Source organism: Cinclus cinclus, chromosome 26 (genome assembly GCF_963662255.1).
Source record: "Cinclus cinclus chromosome 26, bCinCin1.1, whole genome shotgun sequence".
Lineage (NCBI taxonomy): Eukaryota > Metazoa > Chordata > Aves > Passeriformes > Cinclidae > Cinclus > Cinclus cinclus.
The window spans coordinates 761,051-783,796 of record NC_085071.1 but is presented as its reverse complement, the minus strand read 5'-3'; the positions used below and the strand labels follow the sequence as shown (position 1 = coordinate 783,796).

General features: G+C 46.3%; 1 protein-coding gene across 37 annotated transcripts in view; it reads right to left on the bottom strand.

The window, feature by feature from the left end:
* Positions 1-22,746, bottom strand: part of EPB41 (erythrocyte membrane protein band 4.1) — a 94,541-nt gene that overhangs the window by 49,314 nt on the left and 22,481 nt on the right. For 18 of the 37 annotated variants that reach the window (XR_009933974.1, XM_062509160.1, XM_062509138.1 and 15 more), the window contains 3 exons: positions 2,979-3,057; positions 1,357-1,816; positions 571-603 (listed from right to left, as the gene is read on the bottom strand). Coding sequence is in view for 34 of the 37 variants with exons in the window: in XM_062509160.1 (XP_062365144.1) it covers positions 571-603; positions 1,357-1,809 (486 nt within the window). In the remaining 3 variants the exon portion in view is untranslated. Of the gene's footprint in view, positions 1-570; positions 604-1,356; positions 1,817-2,978; positions 3,058-22,210; positions 22,321-22,746 lie in introns of those variants that run through there. The other 19 variants (XM_062509153.1, XM_062509151.1, XM_062509158.1 and 16 more) reach the window with 5 other exon arrangements.

Below are 22,746 nucleotides of genomic sequence, written 5' to 3'. Positions count from 1 at the left end.
ATCGGGGTACAAATTCATGTGGGCTCAGGACCAGCAAATCAGAGATAAATGAAGAAGTCATGCATTAAGAAAAAACAGAATGATTTGGGTTGGAAGGCACCTTAAAGTCCATCTGACCTTCCATTAGATTATCCTGCTCTATTCAACCTGGCCTTAAACACTTCTAAGAACAAGTTCCTCTTAAAAATACAATTTCTGGGCTGAAATTGCCTGAAGTTCTCCACCTCGTCCCCATCCTGCTAATCCCCAGCCCTCAGAGGTATAAAACATGAGCAGAGACCATTCCATAGACTTCAGAGGCTCAGAAATTTGGGAAAAGAAAGAAAAAGCTGTTACCTAACTACCGTCTCTACAACTCTGCAATTTTAAAGAGGTGGTTTTACAATTACTGCCTACTGGCAATACTTGAATCTATAAAGTACTGCTCCAAAATTCAGCATTTGTAGTTATCTGGAGCCACTGTGAACTTAAGGCAGGGGGTAAGAAATCCAGATTTCATCCTGACTCCAGCAATACACACAGGTTGGTTGCGATGTCAGAAATTCCCAGCCGAGGAGAAGGAATACCCACCTTTTTCCACTCCAGGCTCAAGTAACAGTACAGCTGTAACCACCCAAGAAGGAAGAGAGAACACCCAACATTCCCAAATCAATAAACAGCCACAGCTCAGTGAATGTTCCCTGGGGGTGTCTCTGCCTCAATTTCTACTTTAAATTTTTAAACTTTAAATTTTACATGAAAAATGACCCTGACTAGAAAGAACAGACAGCAGATACATCCCAGGAGTTGGGCTCAGTCCCTGTGCCATGCAGAAACCCCTGTCTGTACCATGCGTAAGCAGAAAGTATTTATATTGGGCAGGCTCAGCATCAGCCCAGACCAAGTAGATGACCAAGTCCTAAAATGCCAGGCTTGAGCTCCTTGAAATTGAAGAAACACATTCCCAAACCCATGTACTCTTGCAATCTCCACCTTGGGTCACTGACCTGACTTGATCCTGCTCACACTAAGGACATCCTGACGATCAACCCTGGTTTTGGACCCAATGAATGTGAACCCTCTGTGCTCTGATGTGACATCCCACCCCTCAGCAGAGCAATGATTCAGCACAGGGCATTTTAAACTATGTGGAGTGTGACCCTAATTCCTGGAACAGGTACTTTGCAGGTCTGATGCAGGGATGCAAGAATGGGAAGTATACAATGAAACACAGGGAGCTGACAAGAGCCTTTTTGACATTTCACAACATTTTATGGTCAAGCTCACCAGCCTGGATTATGATGTTGTTACAGTTCTGGCTACAAAGACAAATTTTAAAGCAGCAGAGAGCATGTCTCATGGAACGGGGTGTTTTACCTGTGTTTCTGCACTGCTCAAGGAATGGAGATCCAGTGATGGGTCAGTTTTGAGCTCAGGCTCAGGAGCTGCAATTGGGGCTTTCACCAGGATGTCTTCACCAGGGCTGGCTCCTAATCCTGCATCTTTCTGGTCACCTCCCGCCTCTTTAGGAGCATCAACATCTTTGTCCTCTTCAGATACCTGAGACTTGGGCCTCCTGAGGAAGGAGGAGAAGAGGCGGGAGAGACCCCGGCCCTCAGAGGTGCGATGCTCTTTCTTGCTCTGCTCCTCGTGTGTGGGAGTGTCTCCGTTGGAGGCCTTCTGCCTCTGGGGCTGTCTATCTGGTGTTGGCTGAGCCCCTTTCTCCAGGGAAGCCTCTTGCTTCTGTATTTCAGCAGCTCCTTCCTCCTCCTTGGCTTGCTGCTGCTTTGAGCTGTCAGTGTCGGCTGCTGTGCTCTTTTCTGTTGTCATGATGATGCTGTATGAGAGCAGCAAAAGGGGTCTATCAAGAGGTTTCCAGTACCCATGTCTGACTGAGCTATTCAAACCAACCACAAGAAGAGACACTCCATGGTCACCAGTCACACTACCCTGTCACAGAACCAGAGTAGAAAGGATTCACAGTGATTATCGAGTCCAACTCTGAAGTGAATGGCCTGTAAGGGGATGGAAACCTGGCCTACAAAGTCAGCAAAAGCAAAGTCATTCCTTTTGCTACAGTTTGCTTTGAAGATAGTCTTTAAGATCCCTCCCACCTAAACCATTCTGGGAATCTATGATCTAAAACACACTAAACGACACTGCTGGGGACAGGACCCATAAGTGTTGAGCAATTACATCGTGCTGCACCAGAAGAATCCAGTGGAGCCCAGCAGGCTTTCGGATTCATAGGATATTTGCACTGCACACTGGAAAAACATCAAATGAAAAGGTTTCCAAACAACATCCATAATGGAGAGCAGATTTCTTTCAAACCTTGTGCTATTATGCTGATGCAATGTTTAGTTCAACTTCAGCTTGGGCTGTTGACACAAAAAGATGGAAATCACATGAAAGAATATCTATTTAAGGTATACAGAAGATCCAAAATAATCATGCTATAGAGGGGATAGAACTAATCTTTGCACACCACATCACATGTATCTGCAGCAATAAATTGTCATTGCTTACACTGAGCAAATAGCACATATTCCAATATGCCTCAATTCCCCAGCCCGAGCCTCAGTGTATAAACATTCACTCAAAATACACTAAAAATTAAGAAACATTCCAAGATGTCATCCTCCTACATATTATTGCATTCATCAGCTTTAATTTAACTCATCCTGACTGCTAAAAGAACCAGAGTGCTTGAAGTAGTAAAACACTCCCAGCTCTTCAAAGGACTTTCCCTTTGCATTTAATGCAAACATTTCATATTATTTCTAATGCCATGGTTAAATCAGCACAGCATCACAGATCTTCCCTGAATTTGTTTCTGCAGCAACATAAATTTCCTGAGGTTACAGGGTTTGGTTTGGGGTTTTTGTTGGGCTTTTTCACTTGGAGTCAGCCCCACCAGCCAGCCTTGGGGACAATCTCCAGGGCTCATTTAGCATGGTCTCCAGCAGAAGCAGAAGACAGAATTACTCTCCACTCACCATCTCCCCTCTGCGAGCTGGTCTGGGTATTTCCAAACCCAATGGAGTGGCAGAGGCCACTGAAACAGCAGCTTCCAACCTGCACTGAGAAAATAGGCACCCAAGTAGAGAACCTGCATCATGAGCACCTGATGGACATGGGATGCTACAAGGCAAAGAGAGTACCCAAATCCAGATGTGCCAGATATATCTGCAATCAGTTTGCAGATGGCAGCATATGTGTGACTTGTCCTTGAAGCTCTTAATTCTGCTCCCATTCCTCCTGCAATCCCTTGCCACAGATGCTGCTGGCGCCGTTAGCAAACCATGGCTACTACTGCAGAGAATCCCAGCCACCACACAGCCAACTTCCGCTCTCATCAACTCTCCAAGAATTCCTAGAGATGCCACAAGGCAGTAAAGAGGCCAAGGACTGTGTTCAGCCAAACACCCATCGCCCCAAACCCACTATGCCGAAACCCCCAGCAAAGCTCCCAATGCCCCAGCACACACAGAATGAAAGGGATGTTCTGCAAGCCTGTCCCACCACAATCACACACCAGCAGGCAGCTCCCTCTGGCACCAGCTGTTGGAGTAGCCTGCCTTGTAGTTGCTTCCCACTGTGTTTGTTTTGAATAAATACATTTGTAGGAGTTGTTATCAAAACACACAACATTGGACCAGTTGCTCTTCAAACCAAAAAGGCAAAACCAAAGCTTTGGAGATGACGTCAGTGGGAAGGGCACAGCTAAAAGCAGCTCTTATCGGTGGCAGGAAGCCCCAGGGACAGTCCACAAAAGAAAGTTTTCTCTTCATGGACTTTTCTCTCTTTAAACACCAACAGTTTGGAACAAGATCTGTTGACTTGTTTACATTTCAAAACAGTCACAGACCTTTCCCGGCACAGGAAGGTAGTCTGGCTGGTGATGAGCAATCATCTCCTTGTCTTTCCTCCATCCCCCAAGAACCACATTGCAGCTCAGCCAGATCCCCTCAGCAGTGCTGGAGATGCAGAGAAGGGCACGTAGGAGCCCTTCTTTTCTCAATAAACATTTCATAGCTGCCAGCACCAATAACTCACTGGGTACCGCAAACATCTTGCTGTGAGACCCAAGTGCACTGCTCCAATGTGTGGGCTCCTGGCTGGCTCCCTCCCTTGGAAGTTTTATGCTCAGATATTATTTCCCCTACATTCATTATCAAAAGCAAAGAGATTAGTAAGTAACATAACTGAGAAGCTGTCCCTGGCAAGGAAGTGGAACGACATGGTTTTTAAACCTTTCAACCCAAGCCAGTCTGTGATTCTGTGATTATACAAGAAAAGGACTTTTCCTGCAAGGAGATGGGTGCTAAGTGGTGTTTTGTTTCCAACCCAGCCCACAGCAGAGCAGACACAAAGAGCGAGGTTCCCGCTCCACTGCTCTTCAACCCATCCCTTGGAGAAAGAACTGCCCACAGCCAAACCACAAGCAGGTTTTTGTTTAAATTAAATTTCCTTCCCTTGCTATTCCATAAGGCAATTCTGCTGAGCCTGCAGGTGCCTCGGGAGCTCCCTAGATGCTGGAGGATGATGCTCTGATATTGTATGAGCACTCAAGCAGTCCTGTCAACCTTCTGCTCTGAACTGTCACATTGTGAATGCTTCATTTGGGGGAGGCTTTCTTTGGTAGAGGCTGAAGGTGTGATGTCTGTAAAAGGCTGTCTCTTCTGTAAAAGGCAGGCTCTTCACAAGTCTGGAGTGGGGAAGGTTTTAAACACTATGAAAAGAGGTAAACTACAACAGATATGATCCCAGCAAGAGATTTCGGAGTAACAATCAGAAAAGAGTACAAATACATATTTATATCTAAGCATTTTTAAGCTGAAGAACATTCTGCAGATAAAAAGGCTTTGGCAACAGGAAGCAACCTGAAGAGAAAGGTGTTAAATATTTCCACAGCAGAAAACGGGCTTTGCTCTGCTGAGGACACCGGCAGCATAGGGTGATTTCCCACTACCAACACCCCTCCTCATCTGAACCAGAGCAGCCCCCGAGGGAGGACCTGGACCTCCTCAGGAATGTCAGTGCTTTGGTGATGAAGAGGGAGCTCCACAGGTCTTCTCTCAAAAGGCATCACCAATTCTGAACACCAAATGTCAAAATAAACCAGTGCAGGGGCACCCCCTGAACCCGCTCTACCTGCGAAGACCTTACAGCTCAGCTCCCCCAACACTCGACATCCCTCCCCCCGCCCCCCCCCCCCCCCCAATGCTTATGCCTCTTTCTGGCCACGGGCAAAACTGTAGGGAACACACAATATCACTGTGGGCTTGGTGTAATTCATACATACTTGTCCCTCTTTCCTACATCAAAATCCATGAAACAAAACAGACTTAAAAGGAGTGCAAGTGCTCACTGCTCACTCCATTCCCAACAAATATGGTTCAATCATAAAATGATGGAATGCTTTGAGTTGAAGGGACCTTAAACTCACCTCATTCCAACCCCTCGGCACTGGCAGGGACACCTTCCATTAGACCAAGGTTACTCCAGGTCCAATCCACCCTGCACCAATTATCTGGTGAGCAGATAATGGCTAAACTCAATTTCATCCCCACATAGCTCCATGGGTTCTGATCTTGTAGACATCAGAAGAAAATCCCAATCTAAGCCAAACCATCCTCATTTTCCAGCCTGCACAGACACACTAAGATTTATCTAAAAGATTTTAGAGTAGCTCAACACAATACAACAGCTCCCTGCTGAGAAAGCCTTCAATCCTCAAAAGAAAGCTAAATCCCTTCCTTATGGCACCTGTGCTCTGGAAGGTTCTCATTAAGTGATGGCATCTGAGCTGTTCCATGACAAGTTACAGAGGCTCAATAAAATAGGCCATGTTTAGATATGAGTCTGTCACTCTCTCCTACCTGTTAGCTTACTTCAGTCTCTCTTACTTAGGCATCCAGTAAGTTCAGTGATAGTAAACTGAACCTATGCTGAAGGAGGGAAGGGTTAATTAGAAATCAGGAAGTAATTCCTGCCTGTGAAGATACTGAAGCCCTGGCACAGGTTGCCCAAAGAAGCTGTGACTGCCCCCTGGATCCCTGCAAGTGTCCAAGGCCAGGCTGGATGGGGCCTGGGGCAACCTGGGAAGGCATCCCTACCCATGGCAGGGGGTGGGATGGGATGGGTTTTAATGTTCCTCCCAACTCAAACCAGTCTGTGATTCTGTGAATAATCTAATTCATCCCTGCTTCCAAGCCTGGAAAAATTATTTGTGGCTTATGTCGTAACTTACTTAATTCCCAGTGGCTTAGTCTTTCAGAGATAGAAGAAAAAGGACTATCCATTCAGTTCTTGGAAACACAAACTGTCTCACAGAGATGCCCAGTACCAGATAACGGGTGGGACAAACTGTCTTGACCTTTCTACACAAAAATGTGGGGCTTTTGCTGCTCCAGCAAGAGCTGGAGACAATGATAAGTCACAAACTTCTGTTAAAAACAGGTAAAAATCAAATAGTTACAGCAACAGTGTCGTGGGTTTTTAAAAATGCATTCCTCCCCATTTCATAATGTGTGTGAAAAGCACATAATTCACATGGGAAACTATAAAGAATGCTGCTTGAAATAGAGAGCACAGCCTGAAAATTCAGTTTAATCAAGACCTGGTGCACATGCAACAGGCCTATGGGTGGGAGAGGAGGAAACTATAGTTGCCACAACTTGTTCCACACGTGTGTTGTGTGTCCTACATGCGATTTTTACCACAGTAAAGAAAACACTGGACAGAGCTTGAAGCAACCTTGTCTAATGGAAGGAGTCCCTGGCCATGGCAGGGGGGTGGAATGTGATGCACTTGAAGGTCTCTGCCAACCCAAACCAGTCTGGGATTCTATGACCATAGCAGGGAGCTGTTTGCTTGGGGGTTTCAAACAAATTAAGAAATTAAAACTCAAGAAAATAAGCCTCTCAACAGAAATTCAAACAACTTCAAAATATTCTAAAAACTCAGAACCTTTCAGAATTTATTTAATACACTTTATTAGAGGAATAATTAATGCTGACATTTTACAACCCCTCTTAGAATTAACATTCCTCATCCTTCTGTGCTGGTACTTTGGATCCTGAACAAAAATGATGCTGTCACTCAGCCTGACCTGGAAGGAAACAGGAGACTTCAGGAGCTTCATTGAACAGGGGGAAAATAAACCACCCAACACAACACAGATGGCACATTACAACTGCCCGGATTTAATTCTCACCAGACCAGCCCTGGTAATCTACTGCAGCAACTGTGCTCCTCTCCCATCTCCTGCTATTGTACAGCTTTCCTATTTAAATGAGGGCAAAAATAGTAGCTCACCATCTGCTGAAAGCAAATCATTTATGTCAAATTGAAGACTGGGTTTATAAAATGACCTGACTAAATGGAGCAGTAAGTGCATTACAACCAAAGGGAGCTTAAAGCTCCTCCTCTGTATCCTCAAAAATCCTCCTGGATGCTACAGAATCCCTTCCATGGAAATTCATGGGCTCTGCTCATTGGTAAAGTGCTGGAATTTGAATGAAAACACGTACTTGTCAATGGGGCCTTGTCTACAGCAATGGGTTTGGAAAGGTTGCCTGTGTGGGATGTGTCTGGAAAACTCACTTGAACTTGGAGCAGCTGGACCCAGAACAGAGACACGGAGAAGGCACATGCACCAGACTGCCAGCAAAATCAAGCTGCTCACAGACTATCCCTCCTCCCATTGCAACGCAGTAGCTGGCTGGAAAGACTAAGAAAAGCATCCGTTTAATACAAGTGTTGTTTCCTCTTCAGTAGCAAGCAGTAATTCTTGGAGCTCCCTTCCCCTCCCTCTCTGCAGAGGCCAGAGCAGAAACAACACGGTTCGGTGTCAAACACAGTGCCTGACGGGGCTGCTTCTGCAGAAACAGCAAACCAAACCCTCCCGGAGGACACGGGCTCAGCCTGGCAGGCAGCAGTCGCTCCAAAACCCTCCTTTGCCTAAAGAGCCGCTATCTGCCCAACCCTGCGGAGAGAGAGAGGGAGGGATCCATCCAAGCCATCCCCACCCTAGGAGCAGCTCAGCCCCTGCGTGGTGCAGATAACATCCTGGGGCTGCTCCCTGAACCAGCCTCCCACGGAAACGGGGAGCACAGGCACCCAGCAGGCACCAGAAATCTGTGCAAAGAAAAGCAGCAGGAACGGTGCTTAGAAAAGCACCGTGAGCGAGCCACTGCATCTCAGGGAGGCAAAGGCAAGGACAGGCTCCGTCCCAGCAGGGCACTCCATTACAGCCACTCCTGCCTCCGCAAGGAAGGAACACCCGCGGTGGCGATGACAGCACAGCAGATGACAATGCCACCGCTGCGTGTGACGATGGCTCTCCCTTCAACAGCATTCCATTTGTTAAAGCAACAGTTCAACAGAAATAACCAATAGCTCTCCATCAGCTGAACAGGAGGATTTTTTAAATGAATTATTCATAAGGTGTTTTCTTTCCTGCCTGAACACAGATGTGTTTACTTACACTGTGCCTCATTTACACTCAAGGTTTAACGTTACAGGGCTCCTTACAGTTTCCCAAGAATGAGAGTAAAGAACTTTTTGCTTTTGTTGCTCTCCCTTTGGTTGCTTCCAAACCAAAGCTATAATTAGAAGCCCAGAGGGCCCTGCACACTCCTTTGATAAAGAGCTGCCTGCTGGATAAATACCATCCCTGCACACACACACACACACACACACACACACACAGAGAGAGAGGAACCTGCCAGGATGAACTGCTGCTGCACCAAGAGCCAGAAGGATGTTTGATGCTAAAACCCTCTTAACAGGTTCCATCACTGACTGCCCCAGTTCACACACTAGGGCTGATCCTCTCCTGTGTGGCAGGGACACTGCACTCAAGTGCTTCATTTGTTAGGTCACGGCTGTAATGCAATTTGCATTCACCCAGCTGCCTCAAAGACATCTGCTGCACCCTGGTACAACGCCCCAAAATCATTAAAAATAACCATAATCACGCTGTTATTCAGATGCTATTAGCGCACAAGAAATGCACAATATTTGAACTATCTGAGGGAACCACTTACAAGGACGGGCTGGGAGAACAAGCACTAGGCTTGCTCTGCTGAGCCCTCATGAAAGCTAGCTAAAAAGGCCAGAGGAAAACATCCTCAACCCTGTCTTCTCGCTGGGCTTACTGCTTCAAAACTGCCATCAATTATTACAGAATCCTAAAATGGTTTGGGTGGGAAGCATATCTCATTACACCCCTTGCCACAGGCAGGGGCAGCTTCCACCATCCCAGGCTGCTCCAAGCCCTGGCATCCAGCCTGGTGTTGGACACGTCCAGGGATCCAGGGGCAGCTTCTCTGGGGACCCTGTGCCAGGGTCTCCCCGCCCTCCCAGGGAAGAATTTCTCCCCACTATCCCACCTAATCCTGCCCTCTGTCAGTTTGAGGTCATTCTTCTTTGTACTCACACTATCTGCCTGTGTAAAAAAAGTCACTCTTCCTCCCTTTTATAAGCCACTTTAGGCCCTGGAAGGGGCTCTAAGTTCTCCCTAGAGCCTTCTCTTCTCAAGGCTGAATACCTACAACTCCCTCAACCTGTTAAGGACACTTAAGTTAGCACTCAGTTGCTCTAAGTTGATTCCAAAACCTTTTCTCCTGAGAGCAACACTCCAAACACATTTAATGCAGAGGAAACATCATTCTCCCCTCTCCCCTCCCTCCCTGCAGTGAGGGAAACTCCCAGGACAGGGTGGCTAACTCATGGTGCCTGGGTCTGCCCAGGGGTGCAGCAATGTGGTTTTGTGCTGTTCTAATGAGTTTTAAGAAGCTGTACCAGCTTACCAGGCTGAGTTGATCTACCTGGTTTGCTCTCACATGCTCACTGCCACCATCGAGCAGTGAAACAAGGGCTGCAAGGTAACTAAAATTACCTTTATACAGTAATTATCAGCCTGAACATTGCACTTTTAAATATTAAATGACCCTTACTTATGAGTGCAGGAAGGTGCTGGCCAGCTGCAGACTGTCTACTAAATTTCTCAATTCTTGGTTTTCTGGCCAAGCCCCACTCACACCTGCAGAGCAACACAGGGGATGAAGAAGCTGGAGATCTCCTCAGCATCTACTTGCATGGAATGCGCCAGAGCCAGCACAGACACGGATGCCAGCTCTGGACACACAACTGGGACAGCAAGAGCTCCGAGGAGCCCAAAGGAATGAATCAGTTAGCAGAGGGGGTGTGAAGGCGGGTTTCGCTGGGTGGGTACAAACACAGCAGGTATCAGCAGGCAGCAGCCTGTGCTACTCCTGAGCTGGGGGAAGGCTTTGTTTAGGAAGGCCCACCCCTTCCTGAAGTCTCCTCTTCTTTAAGGGCTCCGCATCCTATGCAACAGAGAAGAAGAAATCCGTTCCCACCACAAACCTTGAGCTGTAAACTCCCAGTACCACAGAAAGAATCCAAACTTCAACAACTAGAAAACTCTCAAGACCAGGCAGTTTGGTTTTAGAGCCCACTAAGAGCTAATTGAGGCCACCCATCAAAAGCAGCAGAGCCCACTCCAAGCTGGCTGCAGCTCCCCAAGGCACATAGCAATGGGGAATGCAAACTGGGATGCTGCTGACCTTGCCTCAAGACTTGGAGCAGCAAAGCATTCTCTTTGGGCACTGTGCCCAGGAGGGAGGTGAGGAGATACCTCCTCCAGAGAGTTTTCTTTTTTTTTCTCCTTTTAAAAAAAAATATTGCAGGTGATGGTTAAACTCTGCACCACTCCCCAAAAAACTGAAAAAACCATGGGGACAATCCTACTGCATATCTGCAGGCTCTGGTCTATGCCCAAGGAGAGCAGGCAAACATCCAAAACCTGATCCACAGGCAACAGGCAGAAAACCAACCACTCAGCTGTTCCCCTAAACACACAGAGCCAGGAGTCAGAAGCTGTTTGTGAAGCCTCAAGGTACTGACTCTGTTTGACTGGGACAAACTCCAGTGCCACCAAGGCCCCAGAAGGATGCTGCCCAATGAATGCAGCATCAGAACACTGCATGTCCCAGGAACATTCTCAGACACTTCATATCACCTTTATAGGGACACTCTTCTTCCCAGCTTTCCTGCTCGTAATGCTCAGTGACCACAAAGTCACACTTGATCCTGGGGTGGCTCCACAAGCCAGGTAGAAAAGGAGAAGATGGTTCCTGGAAAATCAAAGCAGGTTTTGCAACACCTCCCACACAGAGGATGTTCTCCAGAATCCCTCCAGGGATCCTCCACCACACAGCAGGTGACACCCAGCCGGAATAAAAAAATCAACGGGATATCAGCACTTGGATTAATGAGACATCCTTGTTGGTAGACCCCAGCCCATAACAAAGTCATTCTCCTCTTCACAAGGCTAGGGAGAAGCGCTCAGTGAGCACAGCTTCCTAATATTTCCATTGCACAATGTTCTTTCTCCTCTATTTGCACAATTTGGCCTGTTTCGTGCATGCAAAAAGCACCTCAGGGATGCCTGGATGCCCTGTGTCCTCACACATATCACTTCTGCTTCTACACAACAAGATCCCACAGCACCATCCAAAACAGCCAAAGAGCTGGGGATGCAAACTGAGATGATGGGAGACACCAGGACACCAAAACGACATGGGGTGACACAACTGTCACCTTCCCAGGGCTGCAGCCCAGCATGGCTGGCAGGGATGAAAATCCTCCCATCCCCACCAGAAACAAGAACCCAACATAAAGGGAATATGAAGCAGCAATTAAATACCATCATGTGCAGTCAGCAGTCAGTTATGGGCATGTAGCAGAGCAGCTAAATCCTGTCACCTCCCAGAGCTGCTCTCCTGAGCCAACAGACTCCAGCAGAAGCCCTCCCATCTCCCCAAGACTCAGCCTCCAGCCGTTTCCATCTGTTTTTTTCTATCCAGTAGTGGGTTTTTTTCCATCTGTTTTTTCTATCTGGTAGTGAAATCAGGCAGCTTGAGTTTTTAATCCCCTTAATTAGGAGTGTGCAGCAGTTTTCATTCCCTAATTACATCCATTGACACATCTGATGCAACACATTTACAAACATCCATTTTCACTGAAAATGGCTCTGAATCAAAACTGCTGTTGAATTCCCACACGGGCTATGCAGTGTCACCAATGGGGAGAAGACAGAACACGGCATTCTGGATACTTTAACACACATCTTGGAAATGCATTTTCATTAAATAATCACCTGTTTCTTTGGCATGATTCAGGTGACTCCAGAGCAGAGAAACCACTGGCAGTCTGAGACTTCAGAATGGGAGTGCAGCTCTCAGAAGTTTACAGCAAAAAAGTGACCTTTTCAGGCAATCCTCTCAGTCCTGTACTGACCCACAGGATGGAGATATGCCATTTCAGTGCCTATCCTGATGATTTTGGTCCATCACCATTAAGTAGCTCAGTTAATGGCAGACAATGGGGATGCTTTATTTCAGCTGCTCAATTATCAGGAATCCCTCTGATCCTCTGGGACAGCAAACACCCAGTGAGCACTTTATCACCCCCACTTCTGCTGCAGAACCGAACTAATGACAGTAACACCTTCTGCCTGCTCACAGGGCCATGGCAGCACAATCCCACAGGGAGCCTGTGCTCATGCCTCCTTTGAATTACTGCCCCAGATCCCATCCTGATGCACTAATGGCTCACCAGGGCACAGCAGCTGAGCTCCAGCCAGCAACCTGGCTTATAAGCAGTAGGAAATGGTGAACAGGATATTAAACACCATCATGGGGGGAAAGGAGAGCATTGATTTAAAAAATGGGATGGTATTGTGAGGGCTTTTTCACCACTGGATACCCAGGTAAGGATCCATGCTGGTTTCTGCAGCACCCTCTGCTCAGCTCTGCAGGGTCGCTGCAATTCTTTGCATAGAGGAAATGTACACAAACATTGCTTTCTTCAGACTACAGAAAGGAAAAGGAAGTTGTGTTCACCCTCAGTACAGCAGGGAGGGGTCAGAAATACATTTTGCACCCACATTCAGGGGCTGTTTGCTCATATTTTTGGTTGCCGCCCTCCTTTCTGTGCTGGATGGGTTGGTGTGGGAGGCTGTCATGGGCTGTGATTTCACTGAACAAACACACTAGCATGGCCACATTCCACCGGCTCTCAAGAGGAATTTTCTACCTCTTCAACACCTGCCTTTGCCTTTGCCACGTAGCACACCGTAGCAGGGTTAGTGCTGATTATCACACTGCTGCTCCTGGATGGCCCTTGTGTTTCTGAACAAAACACCACAGCACCTTCCCCACCAGCCACACTTAATCCTGCTGATCCAACCACTGCTCCACCCAGGAGCTCCATGGACAACGGGTACTAAAAAGATCTCTCCTACCCTCCTGTCTGGCTGCACCAGACCTGTTCTTTCTTCCATCACCCCCGGATCCCCTCTAACCTTCTCCCCACTTCCAGGGGCTGCCCAGGACCCCCTTTCCCCACCAACTTACACGTTTCTCCCCAGTCCTCTCCCTTTTATCCTGTATTACACACCACACTGGGAGAAGTTTAACATCCCTGAGGGATGTTAAAGCTCCATTAAAGGGAGTTTGGGCACAAAGTCAGGTGGGCATGTGCACTGGGGAAACTGGGGCAGCACTTGGAAGTTGTAAACCAGCTTTATCCACTCCCACCTGTGCCAAGGCAACCTGCCTTGGCAGAGCCAGAACACTGCTGGCCACCAACCAGCTGAAAAGACAACAATAAACAGCTTCCAACTGTTTTAACACTGCAGTATTTTTAAATAAATTAAGAGCCCATGAAGACAAAGTATTTTCTTTAGCAGGGATAAAGCATATGCAGAAAACAGTAGCTGGTTTAAATTTCTCCCTACTAAAATTAATTGTACACAGGGCTAGTGGTGCTTTCTGGATAAGCTACTGGCCTTATATGCACAATTTAGCAGCCCATTGATACTTATTTTATGAGTTAGGTTTCAAAACAATTATTATTATATTCGAAGTGTATGCTTGTGCATATACATACAAACCCTCAACAATACAGTGGTGGTAGGAACCACCATGGTTTTTTTTGGAGAAGCTTTGCTTATTTTCCTCTTTTTTATACTTAAATCCTAGTCGTGCAATTGCTTCATGCACAGCTGAAGACACGCTGAGCCCACGAGAGCTTCATCCACGAGAGCTGCATCCAGCTGAAATTTCCACAGACCCACAGAAACCCACGTAGCTCAAGTATTTATTAAGTACTAAAAGCAACAGCAAATTAAGAATAAACCATGTTATTCTCAGTATTTTTTGACCCAAAATTAATTGCTCTTGCGCAGTATTGGGGACTAAATGGAGAGCCCCAGCTGAAATTATGCTGCTAAAGGGTTGTGAGTCCCGCAGTCACAATTCCAGACAAGTGAGCCACTCTTTTCACCGTGCTGCTGACAGCAGGAGCCACACAACAATATCACTGAAATCCACATTCATGCAGCACAAGGCAATAAAATGCCACATAAATCCTCTTTTCTGCAGGCTCTGGTGGTATCATTGTTCGGGTTAAAACTGGCATAAGAAGACACTTCAAAATGAGGCCAGGGTGAAAGAGTGGAGAGAGCAAAAAGCACCGGTGACCTCACTCAGGTGCCCCAACCAAGCGGCTCCAGCCAAACCTGCTCTTTGGTCCTCCAATAAATACATTCTTAAACCACCTACATCCTCTGCACGTCCTTCAGGTTCTCTTTCTGTACACAAAATCTGAAGGTAAATAGTCGCCTGCTCCTCTCCAAGATGAAAATAACGAATACACAAATGAGGTCTGAGCAGGTTGAGCTAGCTGGGAGGCACTTCCTCACCAGTGTAAGCTGTGAGCAGGGCAATACAGAAAACAGAAACAGAGAAATGGGAACCACAGTGGCAAGAAGTGTAGTTTAAGAGTAAAAAGCAAAAACAAGACAGAAACAAATGTAATGAGCTGGTCTCTGGTTGGGACATCAGTGCACAGCCTGAGCTCACACCAGCTCCCCAGCTGAACAAGCTGCTAAAACTCTTTAAAAGTGACAACGTGATAACTCCACAACGTGAACATTTAATTATGTTATTCCTAAGCCTGGGAGATGTTTAAAAAGTATCTGCCTTACCCAGTTGTGTCCCCTGTTCAGCACCCAGGGAAGGAGATGAGGACCTGCCCTGCCCTGCAGGCTTTGGTTCACTGCTTTGACTTTGAAGCGCCTGCGCTGAGCACGGAGGCACGGAGCTCGCTGGCGTCACTGCCATGTGGATTTGCCGTTTCCCAGGCGTTTCACCTGCTGGCATTACGACTGCAAGCCTGTTTGTTTTATTTTATTAAACTATGCTCCTACTCTTAAGCTACCATCCAATTACTGCTCCCAATTACTCAGCGCTCAAGAGCTGACATTAATTACAGATCCCTGTGAATGAGGCTGCTGCCTGCTGAACGGCACAGAGCTGGAGCATCCAGGACCAGCCTCTCCTCTGGCAGAAGAAACAGATTCCTTGTCTCAGTGGTGGATTAACAGTTCTGAGCATGAAGGGCAGGTTTAGGGAAAGAGACACCGAGCATCACAGCCTCAGTGCCCAGATTTCAGCAGCCCTTTGGATCCCCCAAGTTCCCACAGCAATAAATATCCATTTTTCCCTATGGGATTCAACAAAACACAGCACCAGTTCAAACTTGGGATGTTAACCCAGAAATCTCTGGGATTAAGGGCACACACCAGCAACAACAGCCAGTGCTGTATAAATGCCCATGAGTTTTAAGCAACTTTGGCAAAGCACACAAAACCAGCAGGATGAAAACCCCAAACTCTATGGGAGAAATGCCTGAATACTGTGGCCCTTCAAGCACAGGTTACTTTATACCAAGAACTGAACTGTTCAGGCTCAAACAACAGACCTCTGAGTTTAAGACCCGAAACAACTCCCTGAGCAGAGCCCAGGGACACAGGAGCATGGCGTGAGCCTTCAGGAAGGGCACGGAACACCCGTTTTTCACACAGTGGCCTCTGCAGATAGCATAACAAGTTATTTTGCAACTCATATTGCTCAGATTTAATAATCCCCCTAGTGCAAGACATCCTTCTGGTGGATTTGGAGAAAGATCCCATAAACTCTGGCCTCTTTTTTCCTTTCTAGAAATAGATTTTTATTGCACAATGTACTGATGCAGTGCCACTTGCATGAAACAGCAATATGCCAGAAGGAAACAGCACTTCACCATGACTATCTACTCATTTTGTAGTTGAATATCAGATTTTTTTTTTCTCAAAAATGTGTTTGTCTTTGCATGATGCAGTGCACTTTCAAAGTGTTCCACCAACAACTCTGCAGAACTCAGTCATGATAACAGAAGGGAAGATCAGTGCTAGGCTTCTGAATACAAGAGGAAAAATAAAAAGGTGAGTAACTCTTCTTTCTGTTCCCAGACCTTGCCAAACACAGCTTTTGAGAAAAATCCATGCTGTAGCACTGGGATGGCTTGAACTGCTCACACCAGGGACATGCCTGCATGGGGGACACAGCGAACATATCCCTTATCTGGGACGGTGTTGGTTCAGTACTGTGGAGCAGCAGAACATGCTTCTATAACCCATAATGTATTTAATATTGAGAGCAGCAATTAAATCAATTAGTGGTCACCCAGAGAGCTGCTACTTTACAGAAGTTTGTATTAAGCAGCAAAACCAATTTCCAGCATGTTTTAAAATAAGAAGGTGCCACACAAGCATACATATGCTCGTGCCATTGGGAAATTGGGAATGGCTGCATAGGCTTCTGCAGCAGGTGGCTTATACCAAACACTTCATTAGTACCAGATGGGTGGATCTCAGATTCCAAATGAAAAACACACATCCTCATTTACAGTGATTCAACACAAAAAAGCCAGTCCTCCAACTAAAATGCAAGTGCCACATCCATTTTTCTCTGCAGTAAGTGCAGATCACATATTATCACTGCAAAAGCCAGAAGGGACTGTGCTGGGTACCATGCTGGCTAATTACTTGTGTGACAAATTATCAACTTAAAAACCAAATAGCTGCACTGCTCCAAGCTGACTTTTTTTTCTATTTTGCAAATTTTTTTTTTCAATTTTCATTTTTTAAAAAATATAATTCACTGCCTGGAGCAGCAAAAACCACCTTTTTTTTTAAACACAGCAACAAATTTCATGCTTCAAATTTCCCAATGCATCATCAAAGAGCTCATCACTTCTGATACCAAGAGGTCTGGATCTTTTTGTGTCTGGGAATCAACTCTTAATTTTAAGTTTTCATAAAGCCTGTTTCCTTGTTTTTGAGAAACTTGCCCAATCCTGAGCTCCAGTGACTCATCCCCAGATGTCTCCAACTTGCAGCACCTGAAATGACTGCACCCACGGAACACCTTGTGACTAGGCAAAACCACAGTCCATGGGTGAGAAAGCAGGGCAAGAAGATTAACTTGGAAAAACAGACAAAAACTGTTCCCCAGTCACTGTTTCTTCTGGAAATGTGGAACTGAGCAACTGCTGGGCTTGGCTGACACAGAGATGTTGAGATGATGCTCAATCTTGTGAGGTCCAGCCTGCTGCGTATCTGCCTTTTTTTCCTAAATCCCAAACACTCTTGCTCCAATAGCAAAGCTCTGACAACATTTTACAACAGAGAGGCTTGTGCTTTTCCCTCTCCAATTATTTTTTGGTTTAACGAAATCTCTCAAAATATTTTCTCAGGAAGTGCTTCCAAGCAGACACTTGAGGTAGACAGGAACCACCACAGGAACTCACAAACCTCCTGTTTCAGAGGTACACAACTGCAGCTCCAGCTGATATTCTCTCCTCTCCCCCAGTCTAGAAAATTTATCAGAACAAGTGTTTCAGTACAAAAACAAATGTTCTTCATCAATCCTATAGTGTTCTCCTAGCAGTAAAGCAGAAGCGCTATGAAAGTTACAATTATTTAGACCTCAGTCTAACTCATCACTCCTTGGTTTTCTGCTACAGTCAGAATTTTCAGAAGGTTAAACCTGTTTACAAAACAAGCAGAATTGATCCATAAATTTTTAGCTGATTTTGTAGTTAATACATCAAAAGGGCAGAGTTCTTTGTTTCCTTACATTTGTGTTTTCAAAGGCCAGGCAGGAGGTGGTACCCCTGCACAGCAAAAACAGGGCTGAGTGCTTTCTGCATCTGCTCATACCACAGGAATGATTTACAACTGTTTGTACTGAGAAATCATGAGAAATGGTTAACATACAACCACTTCCCCCAGCAGCATCGGCCCAGGAAACAGAGCCAACTCTGTAACCAGGCTAGCACCTCACTGAGACGCCAATGAGCTCAGTGCACATCTTGCAACCTCCTGAAAACGTGTGTGATGGAGCTGTGGGCACAGGGCACTGGCACCTCTCCTTCACCTGTGTCTGCAAACAACCTTATCACTGGCACAGATGCAGCTGGGCATCTACCTCAAAAAAAGGAGAAAACAGTTTAATTCCACTGTATTTTCATATGCTGTATATAATGTATTTGCATTCCCAGATCACCAGCTTTTGCTGTGATTAGCACTGTGCAGATCAAACCCACCAGTGCAATAATCGAGCAATGCTCATGCTGGAGAGTCCGGCTCAATTATAAAAAGAAATAAACCTGCAAGAAAAGTATCACAGAGAAATACCAAATTTCTCTGTAACTGCAAGCCTCCTTGCTTTGTAAATTCATCCCTCATGTCCATTATCTACTCCCATTCCTGCCTCCAGAGGCATGCAGGCAAGTAGCACTAATAGATTCAGTTTCCCCGAGCGCTCCCTCTCGATTCATCATGCAACAGGGACTCTGTTTTTAATGAACCCCATCTTTGCAAAAGGAGTATTGCCATACACCCTCATCAGGGTAGATTAAGAGAGTCAATCATCATTTTTAAGTAAGCCAAGAGCAGCAGCTGCAAAACTAAAACTGTCCTGTCACTGCTGATTTCCCCACTGGCATCTGATAGGTGTTTGAAGATGGGAGGAAGAGCACCTGAACCAAGAAGAGGAATGTTTTCTGCACTGGTGCCCCAAAACTGAGGGGATGGGAGATACTAGCTACATAAAGCATCTTGCTTCAGAGCAAAACAAAATAAAAAACTTGCTTCAGTGTCTAAACAGAGGAAAATAGGTCATTTTTCAAAACAAAAATGCTTGGACACCACAACCCCCTTGGGTTCTTGTTATCAAGGGGATGAAGCATCTCAAACCCCACTGAAGTGATGAGCAGGCATGGGATCCTGCTCTGGGATGGGCACAACAGCTGCTCTGACCTCATCAACCAACCCCAGCTTTATTCCACTATTTCCTGGAGGAGTGAAGGAAAGAGCAGAGACAGGTGGGAGCAAATAAACTGATACTGCCACCCATAAACAAAGGAAGTGTTTTTTGAAGGCAGCATCTAGATAGACCTGATGGAAATAACAGAAGCTAGAAGCAGCAGTCACAACAAAGACAACAACAAACTTCTCCAAAAGTCTGAAGAAACTATGGCATTCACTAGAAGCTGTATCAGAGGAATTCAGCACTTGGCCATTTTCTCCCACTATCACCAGCATACCCTTCCCATGTTGATGCAGTTGCTCCCACTGCAGACAAACTCCCTTCTCCAGGGCCATCCTGACAATATTGACTTTTTCAGAAAACCCTAAAGAATGAAGCCAGCTCATCTGTGTGAGTCAGCAAACTCACATGTCTGCAAGACCCCTTTTCCATCATGTCTAAACACCTCAGGGGGCCTGGCTGCACATGAAAATCCATGGAAAAGCAATGCACCCTACATTCTTCACCTTCCAAAACAATTTCTCTTTCTAGCTGTTCCCCCTCTTTGAGAAAGTGTAGGTGTCCTTAAATCCTTTTGACTAGAAGAGCTGAAAACTCACCGTTTTTCTGCATCTTCTCCAGGCCCCAAAAGCTTCCAGATTTTCCTCGATGAAAGTTACTCTTGCAGCTGGACCAGGCAGCCCACACTGAGTTTATCATGTCGCTATTTCATATGTATATTCACCAAGACTCTCACTAGCTTCTCACCACACACACACTCAACTTTCAAGTTGGCAGTTGGAGATAAAAAAGCAGCGATATCAGCATCAGCCACCAGCACCAATCCCAGGAGGAATGGAGGGACATGGGAGCAGTGCTGGTACTTCCCAGGAGGAGGGATGGAGGGACACAAGGAAGTGCCTAGTACTCATCCCACCTGGTTTCTCCCTTCTCAAATTGTAATGCTATTAAGGGTCCTAAAAATGCTGTTTTCTTGCATGGAATGTGACACCTTCCTCCTACAAGTTATAGGGGTCTGGCTTCTGTCCTTGTCAGGGTATGTTTACATGATAAACAGCCTTTCTACTGTCTCTATACACTTATACACACTCATGCAGGAGAAACAGGGATGCTTGTTAGGTGACTTCTTCTGACTTCAGAGCAACAACCACCCCACAATTTAAACATAAAATTTCCATCTTGCCTGTCAATTCACTGCCAACCAACAGCTGTAAAACAGGTATTTAAGCCAGAAAACTTTGGCCTAATGCTGGATTTCAAGATTTTTAGGCCAAATGAGTAGCTGAGTTGTCATGGTACATGAAGGACAGGAGGACTCCCTTGTACCAGGAGGATGACAGCTCACCACTGCTCTTCTCCAAGGGGCTGCATCCCTGGAGGGTCCCATTGACTTGTGTCCGATGTGCATGTCCAGGTGACGCTGCCACAGTATGTATCTTTGCCAACAGGACTAAAACACTATGCACACACAGAATCCAGTATTTAAAGGACAGACCAGCAGTTTTTGTTTGGGGATTTAAGTGAGTTTTTGTCAGTCTGCACAATGTCACCCTGAGCTGCCTCTGCACCAACTAAAATTTGCATTTTCCCTTAAAGTCCCAGGGCATCCTGTCCTCCTCTGGCCCTCATGTTAAGAGGGGAAATCAGAGATATACATTTAGGTGAGATACCAGGAAAAGTTTCTTCCCCCAGAGGATGGTTGGGCACTGACCAGACTCCCCAAGGAATGGCCAGAGCCCTGAGGCTGCCAGAGCTCTAGGAGCATTTGGACAATGGACAATGCTCTCAAGGATGCCCAGGGTAGGATTGTTGGGGCATCCTGTGCAGGGCCAGGAGTTGCACTTGATGATCCTTGTGGGTCCCTTCCAACTCAGGAGATTCTATGACATTGGTTATAGGGCCCTCTTATCCATTGGTTCAGGAACTGGAAGGCAGCATGCAAGACAGGGCTGCAGGAGGAAAAATATTTGCTGGCTAGGGCAGCTGAAGCTGGACTTGAAAGATTTTTATCCTTCCATGAACCAGCCCCTGCCCAATGACAAACAACTCCTAAAACTCCCCAGGAATGGTTACCAGCTGCATGTTTCTCATTTTCTAAGTGCCTGGCTCAAGGCACTGCAGGCAGCTCACAAGAGGCAGAAACCTGTAGGCAGGTCTGTATCATAAAACCTTCCATCATGCTCCATGTCAATGGGATAAAACCAAACCACCCTTCAGGCCTCCCTGGAGCATCCAGATCATCTCATGAGTGAATTGCAAAGACGAGCTCATGCTTTTGATTCATTTGCACACAGGCATTGCAGATGAATTCGGGTGGGAATTATTAATCTTGTCTTCTGAACAGAGTTTGAATAACAGGGAATAAATACAGCCTGGAGCCCTGGACACAATGGGATAGGACTGTCCCCACTTATACCCTGCTCGCTCTCATGCTCTTTGATACACAGGCCCTAGGGGTGAAGTCCACATGGAATCATGCTCCAAAGCCATGCCAGCACGGGAAGGCGAGGAGATGCTGCAGGACCAGCAGCAGCCCACACCACCTTTCACCTCCAATGGTTTGGCTCTGCAATTCTACTATAAAGGCGTGTGAGAAGCTTAGTTATTTATTGCACTAAAAGCTTTCAATTATCTGTCTCACGCACACACATTCCATAGGGTGGGGAAGGAGTGGAATAATCAGCCTACAACCAGTGACCAGAGGGTCCAAAGGCATTGTGGTTTTCATAGAAATAGCTAACTAGCCCAATTCTTCTTCCACTGCTTTCGAAGCGTACTCCTATCCCCAGGCTCCAGCCACGGCATGTTTTGCTGTGGTTACATCTCAGGCTGAGCTGATCCCTGAAAGAAGGGCTCGATTTTGACAGAGTAAATGAGCCTCCAGAGGTCTGGGTTCCAGGTCTGAGGTAGCCATGGAAGGTTATTCCATGGTGTGACCCTGTCTGAAAGCCAGGCTGACATCACATGGCACTCACCCTCACCAGCAGATGGACTGGGCTGCTCCCCAAAATACACATCTGGGAGAGAAGCACCCAACACTGGCTGCAGCCACACAACCAGGCAGCCATGGAGTTCTCCCAACGGCCTGCAAGAAGAAACAGTCCCCTGAGCTGCTCATCTTCCCACATTTTTTAGGTTCTGCACTGAGTTCAGAGAGATACAAAATTCTCAGTCCCCTCCAAAAGCACCAGAGCTCAAGTGCTGGGAGACGTTATAAATTATAAATTACAAACCACTGCTGTCGACATTTGCTCTGAGCACAGCAGCTAAAGCAAGCTGGCATGGGAATTTATTTTAAAATCCCCGATCAGAAATGCAGCAGGGTCTGGAGGACCATGCCCTGGAAGAGTATGATTGCTCGAACACACCCTCCAAGCCCACACAACTTCCCTCTCTGTGGAACTGCTTAATTTAAAAAAAAGGGGAAAAAAAAGAAAAAAAAGAAAACTAAAAAAGAGAAAGATTTAGTCTATCTACATGATCTACATGGACAAATTAAAAGCACTGGCTT